The sequence below is a fragment of the Vigna umbellata genome, chromosome 5 (genome assembly GCF_029865625.1).
Source record: "Vigna umbellata cultivar VRB3 chromosome 5, Vumbellata_1.0, whole genome shotgun sequence".
Classification (NCBI taxonomy): domain Eukaryota; kingdom Viridiplantae; phylum Streptophyta; class Magnoliopsida; order Fabales; family Fabaceae; genus Vigna; species Vigna umbellata.
Window position 1 is genome coordinate 21,250,635 of NC_142169.1, and position 16,550 is coordinate 21,267,184.

Consider the following 16,550-nt stretch of genomic DNA (forward strand, 5'->3'; position numbering starts at 1 on the left):
ATATAAAACATGTCATATATTTTCTCACGTTATGATGTGTGATGAAAATGTTTGGAAAGAAACATTATCCGACGAGAAAAACATGTGTTGGAAGATTTACGATTTGTTTCCTAATTGAAATAATTGATTCAAACAGCGACCTAAACGGGCAATGGGAGAGCCACTTACATTATTATTTCTAACATAAATTTTGAAGAATATTAAATAAAAATAAAAGGAAGTAGTAAATCTTGTCATTGTAAGAAGCAGTTGCTGGTAGCTCGCGTTTATCGAAATTATGGAATAAGTAACTAAAAAATGAAAAAATTATTTATAGGTTGTGTTTTATTTGTCTTTTTCATCGTATCATTAATCTTATTTCGCATTTATTCGATCTCTCTAGAAATACAAATAAAAAATATAAAGAAAAAGAATTAAAAAAAAACAGAGAGAGTGTGTATATATATCCAAAAACGTGGACAGGAGGTACAAGTGCAACAGTCAACAGAATAGGGCCCAAGGAGTTGTATTATAGTATGTATTAGTCTATTTAGAGAGACTTAAGTTGGTTATAATATTAATCACATATAATAAAGCAAAGTCTAAACTGTGTTTATTCAATCCAAACATCATTTTCAATGCTTCTACTTCCACCCTCTCACACCACTACATGCTTCTACTCTACACTACTTCTCTCTCTCAGTATACAAAAAGGATGAACAGGAAAAAATACATTTTTAATTAATATTTGAGGCCTTTTTTAACCCCTCAGCCGCCCAGAATAGCCACCCAAATTCCAATCTCTGTTTCTCTTTCTCTCTCTCTCTCTCTCTCTCTTCAAAATATCTATCTATCCATCAAAATACACCATGCCCCTCCATTCACCATTCACCCAGCGAATCCCATAAAACACAACCACAGTACCATCATCATCATCATCACCATCATCAACATCAAACAAAAACAAAAACAAAAACAAACGGATCAACCCAACTTCAACTTCAACCCCTTTCTTCCTTCCCTCACTATTCCATCTCTCTCACTTTTCCCTTCTCTCTCTCTTCTCTCTCTCTTTCATTCTTTTGCTGGCAATAACTTACAGCCACCAACCCTAGAGCGTTGAAGAGACAACACAGTACTTTATTCACAACAACAGTAACAGTCTTCACCACCATGTCCCTTGAAGACTCTCTAAGATCTCTCTCCCTCGATTACCTCAACCTCCTCATCAACGGCCAGGCCTTCAGCGACGTCACTTTCAGCGTCGAGGGTCGCCTCGTCCACGCCCACCGCTGCATACTCGCCGCCCGTAGCCTCTTCTTCCGCAAATTCTTCTGCGGCCCGGACCCTCCCTCCGCTCTCGACCCCGCCGGCCCGCGACTCAACTCGCGCTCCGGCGTCATCCCAGTCAACTCCGTCGGCTACGAGGTCTTCCTTCTCATGCTCCAGTTCCTCTACAGTGGCCAAGTCTCCATCGTCCCTCCCAAGCACGAGGCCCGCCCCAATTGCGGCGAACGAGGCTGCTGGCACACGCATTGCACTTCCGCAGTCGATCTCGCCCTTGACACCCTCGCCGCCGCCAGATACTTCGGCGTCGAACAGCTTGCATTGCTTACCCAGGTTTTCTCTTTTTCCTTGGTGTTACCAATATCAGTATGGTGGCCTTCTCCCTCACTTCCACTGTTTTTTTTTTCCTCCTTTTTCACCCTTTGTGTGGCCAGTCTTATGTTTCATGGGGTCTTGGGAATTAGGACAGTTACTGCTGCGGGTCTGCAATCGTTTTGGGAAGCGGGAAGGGGTGTTTCCATGTCTCTCTCCTTTTTATATTTTTCTTTTCAGGGTCTCTGATTATATGATATGATATATGAATGAGAATTTCGGGTTCTGAATTCGTGCTTCAATCTATCTATCCCATCAGGAGTTATACCACCAGTTCGTTCTATTCTATGATCCCGTGTCACCGCCACACTGCTTTCCTTTCCCTTGTCAGCGACTGAATAGCTGATTTTCTTCTCTCTCTCTCACTCTCATTTACTCCAACCTTCACAAAGTTTCCTTCTTCTTCACTTTCGCACTACTTTCTCTTGGCTTCCTCTCTCAACAAACACACCCAATGATACTACTTCCAACTTTATAAATCCACCTCATGAACTTTTCTTACTGATTTGAGGGTTTAAGTCAGTTGGATTGATTTCGACCTTTATGATGTTAGTGTTGTTGGAGTTCGACGTAGCTGATTTCATGGAGTGCGAAAATTATAGAGTTTCTCGAATTGGCGTTCTATCACCCACACTCAGGAATTTCTAAATTTAGATGATGATATGCAGTCTTGTCTTGCACACAGTAGGCGCACGAAACTTTTCCCAAACATCTACTTTCCTCATTTGGGTTTGGACTCGAAAAGAGAACAAACCACCGGAAAAGAAAAACAAAAGGGTCCTTTAAATTCTCCTGCGCTTCCCAGTTTCCAACCATCCCATCTCGTTTGTTCTCTCGCGTTTTACATTTATTTACTTTCCACCAAATCACTTCTACTACTCTATTTATTACTGGTATTGCCTTACATGGAAGTGCTGCTATATCGAACATGTTTCTTTTTTCCAATGTAAACTCTCTTCTTCGCTTTTCCATTTCTTGCTTCTTTCTTGTTTCTTCCTCTCGCTCACGCATTTTGCTGTTTTCCTTGTCAGAAACAACTTGCGAGCATGGTGGAGAAGGCTTCCATAGAGGATGTAATGAAAGTGCTGTTGGCTTCCAGAAAGCAAGACATGCAGCAACTATGGGCCACTTGTTCTCACTTAGTAGCGAAATCAGGTCTTCCTCCGGAGGTTCTCGCCAAGCACCTTCCCATAGACATTGTGGCCAAGATCGAAGAGCTACGTATCAAATCCTCCATGGCGCGCCGCTCCTTGGTGCCACACCACCACCATCACCCCCACCACCACCACGCCGCCCTCGATCTCGAGGACCAGAAAATCCGCCGAATGAGGCGTGCCCTGGACTCCTCCGACGTCGAACTCGTGAAGCTCATGGTAATGGGGGAGGGTCTCAACCTGGACGAAGCACTGGCCTTACCCTATGCGGTGGAGAACTGCAGCAGAGAGGTGGTGAAGGCATTGCTGGAACTAGGTGCAGCAGACGTCAACTACCCCTCCGGTCCCGCGGGGAAAACGCCACTCCACATTGCGGCGGAGATGGTGTCACCTGACATGGTGGCCGTGCTGCTGGACCACCACGCGGACCCAAACGTGAGAACAGTTGATGGGGTCACGCCTTTGGACATCCTCAGAACCCTAACCTCGGATTTCCTCTTTAAGGGTGCCGTCCCAGGATTGACCCACATAGAACCCAATAAACTGAGACTGTGTTTGGAGCTTGTTCAATCGGCAGCTCTTGTCATGTCAAGAGAAGAAGGCAATGCCAACAACAACAACGCGCCTTCCAATTCCGCAGCACCCATTTACCCTCCCCCCATGAACGAGGACCATAACAGCAGTAGTAGCAGCGGCAATAACAACAACAACATTGGAAATCTGAACCTGGATTCAAGGTTGGTGTATCTGAACCTTGGTGCGACAGCTTCGATGAGTTCACGGTTGGACGGTGGTGAGGAGGAGAGGGAAGCCATGAACACAAACATGTACCACCATCACCACTCTCATGACTTCTAGTATCTTGTGGGTGAGAGTTTGGACGCACTGATAGATGATTGGAAGCTGTTTGAATTGACACGGACGATGGAGAATGGAGAATTTAAAGAGGATGAGGAGAGGGGGAGAATGGTTGATGAATATGGAGGGACCCTATTGAAGGGATGGAGCACAAAAGAGTCTTCTTCTTTTGTGAGTTGAAATAGACTGGTATTCACTGCCCTTCTGATTTATCTGTGTTGGCTCTCTGCTATTTTTTTTTTTTTTCTTTTTTTCTTTTTAGCTTTTGGAGTTTAGGCCTTTCAAATGGTCACCATTTGAAGTGCGGTTTCATGGGAGATTGGGATAAGAGACAGGGAGAATCTAATGGGGGTTCAATTTATTTTTTGTTTTTATTTTTCTGTGAAACGAAAGGGTGCATGGAGGAGACGCAGGTCAATCTTTTCAAATCCTCCTTCACCTGTCAACTCCTTAATTTGTATTTACTGATCCGTAGCTAATATCACGGCCTATTTATTGTGATCGCTTTACAATTTCAGATTATCTTGTCCCACCCGCACTTTCTCATAACCCACCCCTCAATTATTTCTTCACATTATCTTTTGCTTCTTCTTCCTGTGCTGCTCGGTCTTTCTTTATTTCTTTTTCATTTTTTCTTTTCTCAATTCCCATTCTTATTTTTTCTACTCAGTTTAAGTGATCATATACTATATAGGGCTGTCCCTTCCCTTCTGTTCCCACCTAATATATTATGTTCTTTTCCTTCTACCATTTTCTTCTCCTTTGGAACCATCCTTTGGCTAGTGTTTTGGGCTTAATTATTCTAATCAAAATCATGTGGCTCTGGACAAATTGATCTCTTGTCTTGCATGAATGCAACAATGAGTGTGACCACACATGTCAAGTTAAAAAATTGGCACTATCACCTTCCATGTAATCCTCTTCTTGTCCCCCCTTACCTTTTTTAGCTCTCTTTAGGCAAAACAAAAATATAAAACTTACACCTAAAACCCTATTATATTACTAATCATTTCTTTAATTATTTCTATATCTTCTGTCTAAATTCATCGGATGGTGCTTATGGAAGATTCTTGCAGATTAGTAGTATTCTATATCGTTTTCTGCTTCAACGTATGCTGTTTATCCAGGGTCTTTACTACTGCATGCATTCTCCCAAATCAACCTTATTCATGTTCTACCACCATCTCTCGTATCAATACATTTAAAACTATATATAATTATCTACAAGATTATGTATTGTGTGTGTATATGTAAGATGCATTCACATCAGGTCCAAACCTTCTGTCTACACATTTTTTTCCTAATGATTAATTTATCACCCTAACGGTTACATTTAACAAATTTATATAATTCATTTATCCAAAATTTGTCAAATTTCTTAATTATGATTTGTTTATATTATTTTAAATATTTGTAATGTTTTCTGGCAAATGGGTATATTTAGGTCAACAGCGGAAGGTATTGAAATCTTTAAATTTCAGAAATTGATATTAGAAGTTCGTGTTGGAAGTTGTTGAAAACAAGTGATTTTTTTTTTTTTCAAATAAAATGTTCGGTTTATTTTTGACTAAGAGATTGTTTGGTTAAACAACTCAAAGTTTATTGAATGAGTATTATTATATAAATGTTATTATTGCAAGTTGTTTTAACAATTAAAGAAGAAACACGGTTGATATATTTGCTTATAGGATATATATTCTTTCATTAGTTATGGTGGGAACCCATCATTGAAACATTTTATACAATTCCGTGAGATATAATATAAAATATTTCTGTCAGCGAATCTAAATGTTTATGTATTTATTTGATAAAATATGTTAAAATGAATTATAAAGGAGTTCTTCCAAACCCTCACTCAGTTAAATAATAATATGAGTATCACATTACTGTTTAGCCTATATATTCAATAAAAAAAATAATTCAAAATGAGTTCAAGAATCTTATTTTCGAAAATAAAAAACTTACCAAAAAAATAAAACAAGTATATAATGTAAGGCCTCACCAAAAATGTTCCAACTAAGTCCTATGTTTTCAATTCTCTAAATTTTCTAACAATCAATGTAAATAATCAGTAGGTGTATCATATTATTTAAAGGATTGCATGACTAACATTTATTTTGTACAAAATTGTTATATTTAATAGAGGTGACCTGAGAGGTAAAAAGGCTTAGCAGTTAAAATAAGTTGGTGGGAATAATTCTAAAATATGCAGCCTGTTGGGTATTCAATGTATCTTCTGCTTAGAGCCAGATACAAACACACATATCTTAAATTAAAGTATGAAAATCTATTTAAGGCTAATATGTTCCGACATTTAAAATACCCACATAATAAAATAAGTGTTGAGAAAAATATGAAACTATAAAGAAATCCATTAATTGTGCCGAAAATTGGACTTTTTGTTGTTCTTTCTCAAATCCATTCACTGGTTTTTTATTTTTCTGATTTAAAAGAAAAATAAACTCAGTGAATCCTCATGTTCTTCAAAGGAAAGATAATTGGTAAGAGCTTTTCCTACAACTGTTTCTATTCTACTTATAATTGAAACAAGTGCCCACAAAAATGAAAAATTATTTTCTTTAACGAGAAATCAATATTAATTATGGAATTTCAAAGGAGAAAGAAAATAGATTGAGATTCCTGTGAAATATAAGACGTCATACCTAAGTATTTTGTTACCCCATTGTTTATACTGTAGTGATTTGTATATTTTATGAAACAGTATTATTGTCTAACACTCTTTCGTGATTGCACATGATAGATATGCACAAGGGCTTGTCCATGGTTTGGTAACAGGGAGAAGAATCAGTTTTATTGCAGAACGTCCTTTTCTCTTGATCTTGCGTATTAAATATAAATATATCGAATAATATTTTTAATGTGTCATACATACGTAAAAATAATATTAAGATGTACATATATGATAAAGAAATAAAACATAAATAGGAGAGATAAAAAAAATGTAGAATGTGAAATAGCATATATATAGATTTATAATATAACTTTTTACTGAGTTTAGATATGAAAAGTAAGGAAGTGACAACTCGTTATTATACTGTGCTGTGTCTGAGTTTTTGCTAGTGGTGATTCAGGTGCAGAAGCCCAAATATTTTGCTGGCTGATATCCAAAAGGTAAAGAAATTAACTCCTTTGTCTAGTTCCCTTGAGGTCAGGATAATTTGGAGAACTAACCTTTGCCGATGAACATGATGGAACTTATCAATGGTAGAAAGGGATTCTACTATGCTTCCTCCTTCCAAAATGCCTGTCTTTTTCACACTCTTTTTATTTATTTATTTATTTATATATTGTGCATTATTTTCCATCAATTTCTTCTTGCACACAATATATATACTTGATTGGAAATTTGACCCTTATTCCATGAGAGAGACTTCGTCTTATTTACAAAATTCAATGAAGTTATGATTATTTCCTATGCACATTACAAAAGTACATTTTTATTTGATGATTCGGGATATACTTATCACAAATTATGAAAGATTAAATACTATAATTAGTATTTTGAAGTTCATTTGTCTGGTAACCCATTATTACTACCATGGCTTACTTACTGTAGCTTTCTTTTACTATTTATGTTTGCTTTTCAATATGGGAGAGAATCTACAACAATCAGAATACTTACAATTGTACGTTGCTGTTAAATTCTCTCCTTTTCTTTCCTTTTATTTGAAATTCTCCACCATTATTCAAAAGTATTTAACAATATAAATATGTGATTATTAAGAAATTTCAATCAACAACAACAATCTCTCGTTTTTCAGTTATCAGAGATTTTGCTGTAGTGAAGAAGACAATAACAATAATGACCTAAAATATACATATGGCTATGACTGCACATATATATTTGTAGGTTAAGTAACATGTTGTCGTGGATGGTTACCGAAAGTTGTAACACAATTCGAAAGCATATAATCAATATATATCTTCTTATATACCCAAATTTTCTAGGTTATTCTCCCTTCTTCTCCGGGGTGCCCTTTTATTCCCTGCAAAGCAAAAGATGTGGTTTTCCTACTTCCACATATCTCTTTCAATAATTCTCCACGAAAAAATATTAACAATTTTAATTGGGTTTCATCAATGCTGATCTGTAAATGCATCATATGTCCTTGCTTCGTAATTATCATCGCTAATCTATATTATCATTTTCGTGTTAGCTCGCCTTAAATCAGTGGTGTCCACTACTTTTCTTTTCCTCCAACAACAAATCTTCAAAATTATTTATTTAATAGGTTTGTCTGCCAGACATCAAAATATGATGTATTTCTTAGTCACTAACAATATTTGACATAAAGAGGTTACTATGTTTTTATATAATTCGATCTTGCTATACTTTTTTAACATATCTGTAAACTTTGATTCGAAAAGTAAAAAAAAAAAAAACTAACTTTTCTTGTATCAAGAAGATGGATATAGATAAACCTTTTGTTTTTTCTTCATAATTAAGTCAACGAAAAATTTTAAATGATGAAAAACAAGTATATCTATGTCCATATAAAGGATGTAATCAGGTTAGGAATAGTTATAATGTTTGATCTACATGTAACTCTGTAGTATATATATTGGAAGATTCAGTTTCTACAGTGCTCTGATAAACACTTATCTCAGAAATGCATAAAACAATATTCTGAATCATATATTTCTTTTGCAAAACTTTTCATCACTCCAATCCCCCTTAAGTTTCACAGTTGCAGTAAAAAAAATATTGTAATTAAAAGTTATTTTCAAAAACATTAATAAAAGTCTTTTTCCTCATTTTCCTAGCAAGCTATTTAACCATTCTTCTCCAACCAGATTGATATTTTCTCAGTTTCTGAAGTTTCTCCACTAATGAGATACCTTACACACATTGTTCATACTAATCAGATACATATTTTAAAGCAGTAGTTGGCAGTGGAATAGGTTTCAAGTGCTAATTAAAGTATTCCACTATTTGGTTTCAGATGAAATTGAGATAGAATCAATTGTCTTGAGCCGGTACTTTGAAATAACCTGAAAACAAAAACAAAGATTAATAAATATTGAAAATAAAACTTTTACAACACAATATATGGTGGAATATCTTTATAAAACAAAATCAGCATTGTAAAACTGAGAATTCCAAGAGATATGAAGATGTTTGAAAGAACTAAATAATTAAGAAATATACTATAAAGTGTCGGAATTTTTATATTTTTTATTATTTTTAGTTAGAAAAAAAAATCTCACATATATTCGAACAATTTGCAAAAGGATCTAGGATCTATAATATATTTAATTATTAAGTATCACACATAAATATATTATTAATATATATATATATATTAAATGTATATTGAAATCCAATCTAAAGGTATAAATTATAGGAGTTAAATTATAAAAATGAATTAGGCTTTTAGCTGGAAGTTCAAATTAAGCTAAATTAAAATAAAATAGAGGGAATTTTAAATTGTTATCTTTCTAATATCTACTATTCAGCCTCCTTTCCTTATTCCTCCTCCTCATTCAAACAACCTCTAAATTTCTTCTCCTTCCTATAATATTTTTTTGGCCTAAAAGCTAATTAGCATAAAAAAAAATAGCATCAAATTGGATTTGTAGTGTTTGATAAGTTTTTCTCTTTTATTTTTTCTTTAAAGTACCCCCATGCATGTAATAGGATTTGGGTAGTATCAGAGATGGCATATGGATCTTCGGACTGCAACAAAAAGGTTGAAGAAAACGTGCAAGGCAAAGGGGGCAGAATCAGATAAGGAAAACAAACTTCTTTTATTATAGTTTTGTGTAGTTTCATGTACATGCAGAAAAGAAAATTCCTAATTTAAATAGAGTTTTCGTAAACGTAGGGAGAAGGGAAAAACTGAAAAATTTGAAAACTCCTAACTCATTACTGATTCTAAGCCATAATCCTAACAGAACTAATGGTTTCAACGGTCTCTTCTTAAGTTGATGGTGTATGTTCACCAATCCAAGCTTGAAAAAGATAGATAATAAAACGAACGCAGAAAAGGAAGTTGGTAAAGATGTTTGCTATTTATTCATCCGAGCAAATAGGAAGAAGATACAGGATATTGGCTTGGATTTTCTTGCATACAATGTGACAGTCCAGGTCGATGTGCTTCATCCTCTCATGGAAGCTCTGATTATGAGAGATATGTCTAGCTGACTTGTCGCAATAAAGGACACAATATATATTGAAGATCCTAGAGAAGGTAGTGAAGTCACAATATTTCACATGGTAGTAGCTAAGACACGATATTCTATTTAAATGGAAGACTTGGAAATAATACTTTGTTTCTTAGACTTCCACAATATGAGAGATGATCCTAAGAAAATGCAAAAACATGGAGTGGATCTTCTAATGTTAGGACAAGTGGAACAATCCAAAGCACTAAAGGCCTTTATCTGAATATGGGAATCAACCGCAAAGAAAAGACCCTCTGAAGGGTTGGACTTGATGTACCTAAGAACATTCTGTAAAGCCCGATACTGATAGTCAGTAAGAGATTGCATAAATTGACTTAGTAAATTGGAAGAAAAATATAGGTCAAGTCTAGTATTGGTAAGATAAAGCAACTTCTCTATTAATCTATGATAGGAATTGAGATTAACCAAGTAATTTTTTGTTTTATATAGAGAATTTTGTGTCACTTAGAAAGGAAGTAGAGCATGGTTTACTTCCTAGCATTCCTATTTCTTCAAGAATGTCTAATGCATATTTTCTTTGGCATAGATGCATTCCCTTATTAAACCTGGCCACTTCAAAGTCCAGAAAATATTTGAGTTCTCCTAAGTTCTTGATCCAAAAACTATGGTGCAGAAGAGCCTTTATATGGTCAATTTATGTGATGGAGTTTCCTGCCAAAATAATGTCATCTACATATATAAGAAGGGTTGTGAAATCTATAGATGTTTTCTTAATGAAAAGAGAATGGTCAGACTTAGATTGAGTGTAATTAAAAAAAATAAAAAAAGGATGATAGTTTATCAAACCATTGCCTACTAGCCTATTTTAGACTATATAAAGACTTAGTTAATTTGCAAACCTCATCCTTTTGACGGATGTTCAAACCTGGTGGTGACTCCATATACAGTTCTTCATTTAGATCTCCAAGTAGGAAAACATTACCCACATCAAGTTGGTGTAATAACCCATTTTTTGAGGCACCAAGAGAAAGCACTAACTTGATAGTAGTGAGCTTGGCGGCTGGAGAAAAGGTATTTAGAAAGTTTGTTCCTCTTGTTGTGTATAACCTTTAGCCACTAAGCGTGCCTTGTACCTTTTTATAGGTCCATCTGCTTTATGTTTGATCTTGTACATCCATCTAGAGCTAATTAAAGTTTTCCCAAGAGGAAGTTGTGTTAAATACCAGTTTCCATTTTCCTATAAAGCTTCAATTTCTTACTGCATGGCTTTTGTCCACTCTTGGTTTGTCTTAGCTTCCTTATAGGACTAAGGTTCTTAGTGCATGGCTTTTGTCCACTCTTGGTTTGTCTTAGCTTCCTTATAGGACTAAGGTTCACTACCGACAAATATGACTATGGTGTATCTTAGGGTTTCTCAGACAAAGAGTTATAAGATAAAACATTATAAATAGGATATGGAGTTTTGAAAATATTTTTTGTACATAAAGATTTGGATGAGGATTGAATAACTTGATGTATGTAGTCATTTAGGTTAATTGTGATCTTCTTTATTCTCAGTAGGATTTGTGTTGTTGAGGCTGTCGATACCTACATTTTTAGTAGGTCTTTGGCCATTTTTTCTATTCTCAACAAGGCTTTGTATTTCATCAGAGATGTAATCACATAGAAAGTTGTTAGAAAAAACATTTTCATTTTCTCTATTATTGTAGGTTACCTCATTATTTTGTTGGTTTTTGTAAGAGAAAATTTTTTCATAAAAGATAACATTCCTGCTTATAAAAATTTTCCTAATGTAACCTTTCATACCATTATTATAACCAAGGAAAACACCATTTCTAACCCTAGAAGAAAGTTTGTTTCTGTTATTTTGCAGAGTGGAAGCAAAACTCAAGCATCCAAAGATTTTCAAGTTTAGATAAGTAGGATGATTGTCATACATCAGGTCATAGGAAGTCTTAGAATTAAGAAGAGAGGAAGGCAATCTTATCAAACAAATAGCATTAGAGACAACATAAGACCAATAAGCATTAGAAACATTAGATTGAAAAAGAAGACTACGGGTTTTATTCATGATGTTTGTGCTCCACAACAAAATTTTGTTGAGGAGTTTCAATATATCCCTTTTGATGATCAATACCATGAGAGTTATACAAGGCAACATAGTCAAGTTCAGGTCCATTATCAGATCTAATAGTCTTAATGGTTTTGCCAAAACGATTTTTAATCTTTATAACAAAATTTTAAAATAAATGTCTAGTTTGATTTTTATTTTGTATTAAGAAAGCCAAGTGTGTGTGTTATTTTTGAATAATTATAATAATAGTTTATATGTTTTTTCTCAAGTCAATGGTTTTGTTTTATTAAAAATGTGATATATATCTGTATTAGTTGAACACTATAAAAATTGGGATGTTACATTAAGCAAAGTGATGACACTAAACTAATGTTTTACAATTTTCTATAGAAAGTTTTTTTGTTAATTATAAAAATTAAAAATTAGGTTATGTTTATTTAATTACTTGTTTAACTTGATCTTATTGTTAATTGAAGGATATGAATTGATAATGTTAATGAATATATGTACCTAAATTACTTTTATTCGACAATGGATGTAAAATGAGTGTGAAGTGTGATAAATGGTATGAGAAGAATTATTTATTTTGAATATATTGTGAATATTAATTGATGGAAATATATTGACAGAATATCTAGGCTTTACCATTAATGAGTGCATGAAGAAAGTTCAAGAAAATGAGCAAGAGCATGAAAATCTTAGAAAGATAAATGACAAGAAAAATTTTCTTATTATTTACAAAAATAGTGACTTATATTTTATTTCTTGATCTTTGAATTCAACCAAAATAGAGGAAGGTACGTGACCAAGACAAAGAATGGTGCATTTGGACCACTTACCAACCATCCTTTACCTCCAAGTTTTAGGTAGTAAATAACAAAACTTTGCACATTTTCTTCACTATATTTTCCTTCTACACTCTTAATAAATATGAAAAAAAATTAGTTTGTTTTCAAAAAAATACTTATAGATTGTATAATTTAGAAATTATTTTTTACACGAACAAGGGAATAACAAGGATAAAAGAGTAAAGAATAAATTAAAGGAAGACAATTTAGTCTTTTAAAGCCCTCAGGGACACATATAAAGAAACTATAAGGGTGTAGAAAGAAATGACCCACAACAAATTAAAATATTTCGACGCACACTTGGATCCAAATAAACCTATGGCAACAAATGAAATTTACACCCTTAATTTTCTTTCAAGATTCTAGTTAATGTCGTTCTCATCTTTCTTGTTTTAAACTAGATATTTATATTTTATATTTGTAATAAAATTATATATTAGTATCTCTCTAGTATTTAACAAAAGGATGTTTGCATCCCCTCTTTTAAAATATATTTTTAGTAAATGACACACTCACATTTTTTATATTTTAAAAATTTCTAATATTTTTTAAATACGAACAAGTTGTATTTAAAATAAAAACAACTTATTTTTATCTTTTTTTAATTTGGAAAAGTTAAGTACGGCTTACTTAAAATGAAAAACTAGAATATATAAAAAAGTACTTGTTTTGATTTTTTATAACTAAGTTAAATAGTTTCTTCCTAATTCGTTATTAATTAACGTAACACTTTGTCACAACAACATATTTATTTATTTAAATCACATTTTAATTGAGCTACTATGAAATTTTTTATTTAACATTTTTGCAGTTTTATAGGAGTTATTATTTACCTTTATTGTGGTAGATTTTATTGTATAGGTGATTATAAAATAGTTATGAAATTAAACTTATTTTGAGTCTTTTAATACACAAGGAATATTTAACAATTATGAGACATGGAATAAATTTATATATAAGAAATTTTATAGTACCTCCTAATAACAACGAATTTGTAGGTTTTCTTTTGTTATTAAATTTTTCCATTTTTATTTAATATGAGATTAAACCTTACAATTAGAGTATTAAGAGTCTTTTTCTTAAACATGAATCTTTTCTATATTAAACATCTCTCTATTATGACTTTACTTGAATATTGTTTATCTTAATAGGACAATATTTGTTTTAAATACCTGTCATGAGAATTTTCTAAGAATCTAAATTTAGGATCTTCACTTACTTGTCTAAACCAATCACCAACATAAAATATCAAATAAATATCAAATTTAATATCATTGTTGGATTTTTTAAGGGAAATACATATAGAAGATTCGCTACCAGTGACTTATAACGAGTATACAATATAATTCATAATTATATCCTTTATTTTCTATTAAGATAAGAAACACAATTATGTTTAATGCTAAGTCACTCCTTCCTTTCAATTAGTATTTTATTACTATCCCTCTTAGTTACAACAAAAGATGTTTAAGATACAAAAAAAACTATCAAATAAGTTTACAAAAGTGAAGAATTTAACATTCTCGATTTTATTTATAGGATTGCTAATGATATAACAATTTAATATCGAAAGCAACATTTCATTTCATGTAGTGTATGTCGTAATTCTATATATTGTAAGTTAGTTCTACATAGTAAGGATTTTACTTATAATCATATGTAATAATATTGTTGTGATTTCTATGTAGATCTTCTTTTGTTATGTCAAAATTGGAACAGATATGGGTACTTTTTTAATTGACACAAGGTGAGATTTGTTATCACTTATATATTATAAATTGATCTTATTTTTAGTCAATGTGAAACTTTGTACTAATCTCAAATTAAGTGTAACATGAAAGATCAATCTCTAAACAAAACTATTAAAGTTGATCTTCCACACGTCCTTTTCTTCTTGCATGTAAACATATATATATAAAACAAGTTTATCTCCTTAATTATCACTAATACTGATCCTGATTTTGCTTTTGTCGAAAAACCGAATGAACCTCGGCCACTTCTCACCAATTAAATCCTAACATTATGTCTAAATTGTTGACATATTCTTCCCCATAGTTGTAAGGAATATATTCTTGACAGAAATTTATTGGCATCTAAGTGGCTTTCATACGCAAACAAGTATAAAATGTTTGACAAAGTAAGCATATATATTAGGCATTTATGTTCCTTTATTCTTCTATAACGTGCTCTTTAATGCTTTTTTGTTTTGTCCTTTGGGCTAAGCAAAGGATCAAACTTCAGAATCCGTAAAAAAAGAATAAAAGGGCTACTTTTATTTTGTTTCCTTAGATAAATCTCATTTGTCTTTCAATCTAGACTCAACTTGTTTCTGTGTTCTTTTCTAATAGGAATCCATTTAAGAACAGAAAGATGCAGTGAAAACTGAAAAGTTCGGAATTATTAATATTGAAAGTGGCATTTCAAAACATTCACTCCGAAAAGTCAAGTTCACAAAAGGCCGTGTGAACGATTAGACAAAACCACCTACAAAAGATAAAGGTTCTCCAATCTAAATTATAAACAAATATAAACTGAACTGAAGATTTAATTTAAAACAAATTTGGTGATTTCTATAATAATTATGTTCAAATTCATGAGAAAAAAAATTATTCACAACACTCGAAAATGGAAATTTAGAGAATTATTGTCCAAATTCGAACTACAGACAGTTTCAATTGCAGTTAATCGATTAGTTTCTGGACATTGGAAGATATATTAAAAGATTATCCATCAAATTGAAAAGGTTGATGTAAGAAAAATTGAATTCAAATTCATACAAAGAGATAAAAGTTCTTGTCAAAATTCTTGCACAGTTTAATCAACCTTTCTTTTCCACAATTCTATTGGACTCTTCAAAAAACTAAATAATAAGTGATATGATACTGTTTTCACACAGAGAATTCTCTCTTCCCCATATATATATATATATATATATATATATATATATATATATATATATATATATATATATATATATATATATATCAGTAGTGGAAGTATATAAACATATTGAGGAGTGTAAAGATCAGCATTATACAGTTCCACTCAATATTGACACAGACATTGATTGAAGTATAATCAAAAGTGCTTACAGAAGACAGTTTACATTATTTCTGCAAAATGCAGAAGGCAGAGACACAGGGAAACCAACCTCCCTTAGGTTCCTCTACTTAATTTCTTTGTAGCAAATATGCACAAACACAACCTACTTAACTTGAAGATGTTACATAACTCACTTTTCATTTTCCTATGATTTCAGGATACCCATCTGAGAATCCCCCCGCCAAAAGAAAGTTCTTCTCTGCTTCCAAGAAGAAAGGTGATAGGGGCTTCATCGAGGGATGGTAAGCATATCTACTGAATTGCATAATGATTACATTAATACACTCACATATGCTATATATTCTGCATGGAAAACATGATATATAACGATAAGTACTATAATCTATAACTGTTTCCATAAACACCATAAACTGTTTGCCAGAATACTAGACTATGACCTGGAGTTGGATCAGATCAGCATATTTTATCAGAAAGCATTTAAATTTATTCGATTGATATCTTTTTTTTGTTGTTGAAAATTCTTATTTATGATGCAGCCTCTTCGCTCTGTGTTGTTGCTGGCTTTGTGAAGAATGCTGCTGAACTAGAGTTCAGGATACTATATTGGCATATTACTGCTTCTTTCCTGTTTGATAGTGTTTGAGTGTTAGTTGGATTTCATCATATATGTATTTGCTTTACCCTGTAATCAAGTGGTTGTAATATACTTTATCTATGTATTATTATTAGTGATCATCTATTCTCAATAAATCACAGTCCTTGTCTTTC

At 32.8% G+C, this 16,550-nt stretch overlaps 1 protein-coding gene and 1 long non-coding RNA gene across 2 annotated transcripts; both read left to right on the forward strand.

The window, feature by feature from the left end:
* Positions 1-629: 629 nt before the first annotated feature.
* Positions 630-4,162, forward strand: LOC124844275 (BTB/POZ domain and ankyrin repeat-containing protein COCH-like). The gene is made up of 2 exons (XM_047321176.2): positions 630-1,599; positions 2,670-4,162. Exons 1-2 carry the CDS (start codon positions 1,153-1,155, stop codon positions 3,648-3,650), a joined length of 1,428 nt encoding a protein of 475 aa, XP_047177132.1. The 5' UTR covers positions 630-1,152; the 3' UTR covers positions 3,651-4,162.
* An 11,556-nt stretch (positions 4,163-15,718) lies between these two features.
* LOC148197913 (uncharacterized) lies at positions 15,719-16,550 on the forward strand. Its single transcript, XR_015779965.1, has 3 exons — positions 15,719-15,879; positions 15,979-16,063; positions 16,319-16,550. It is a non-coding gene; the product is annotated as an uncharacterized LOC148197913 (long non-coding RNA).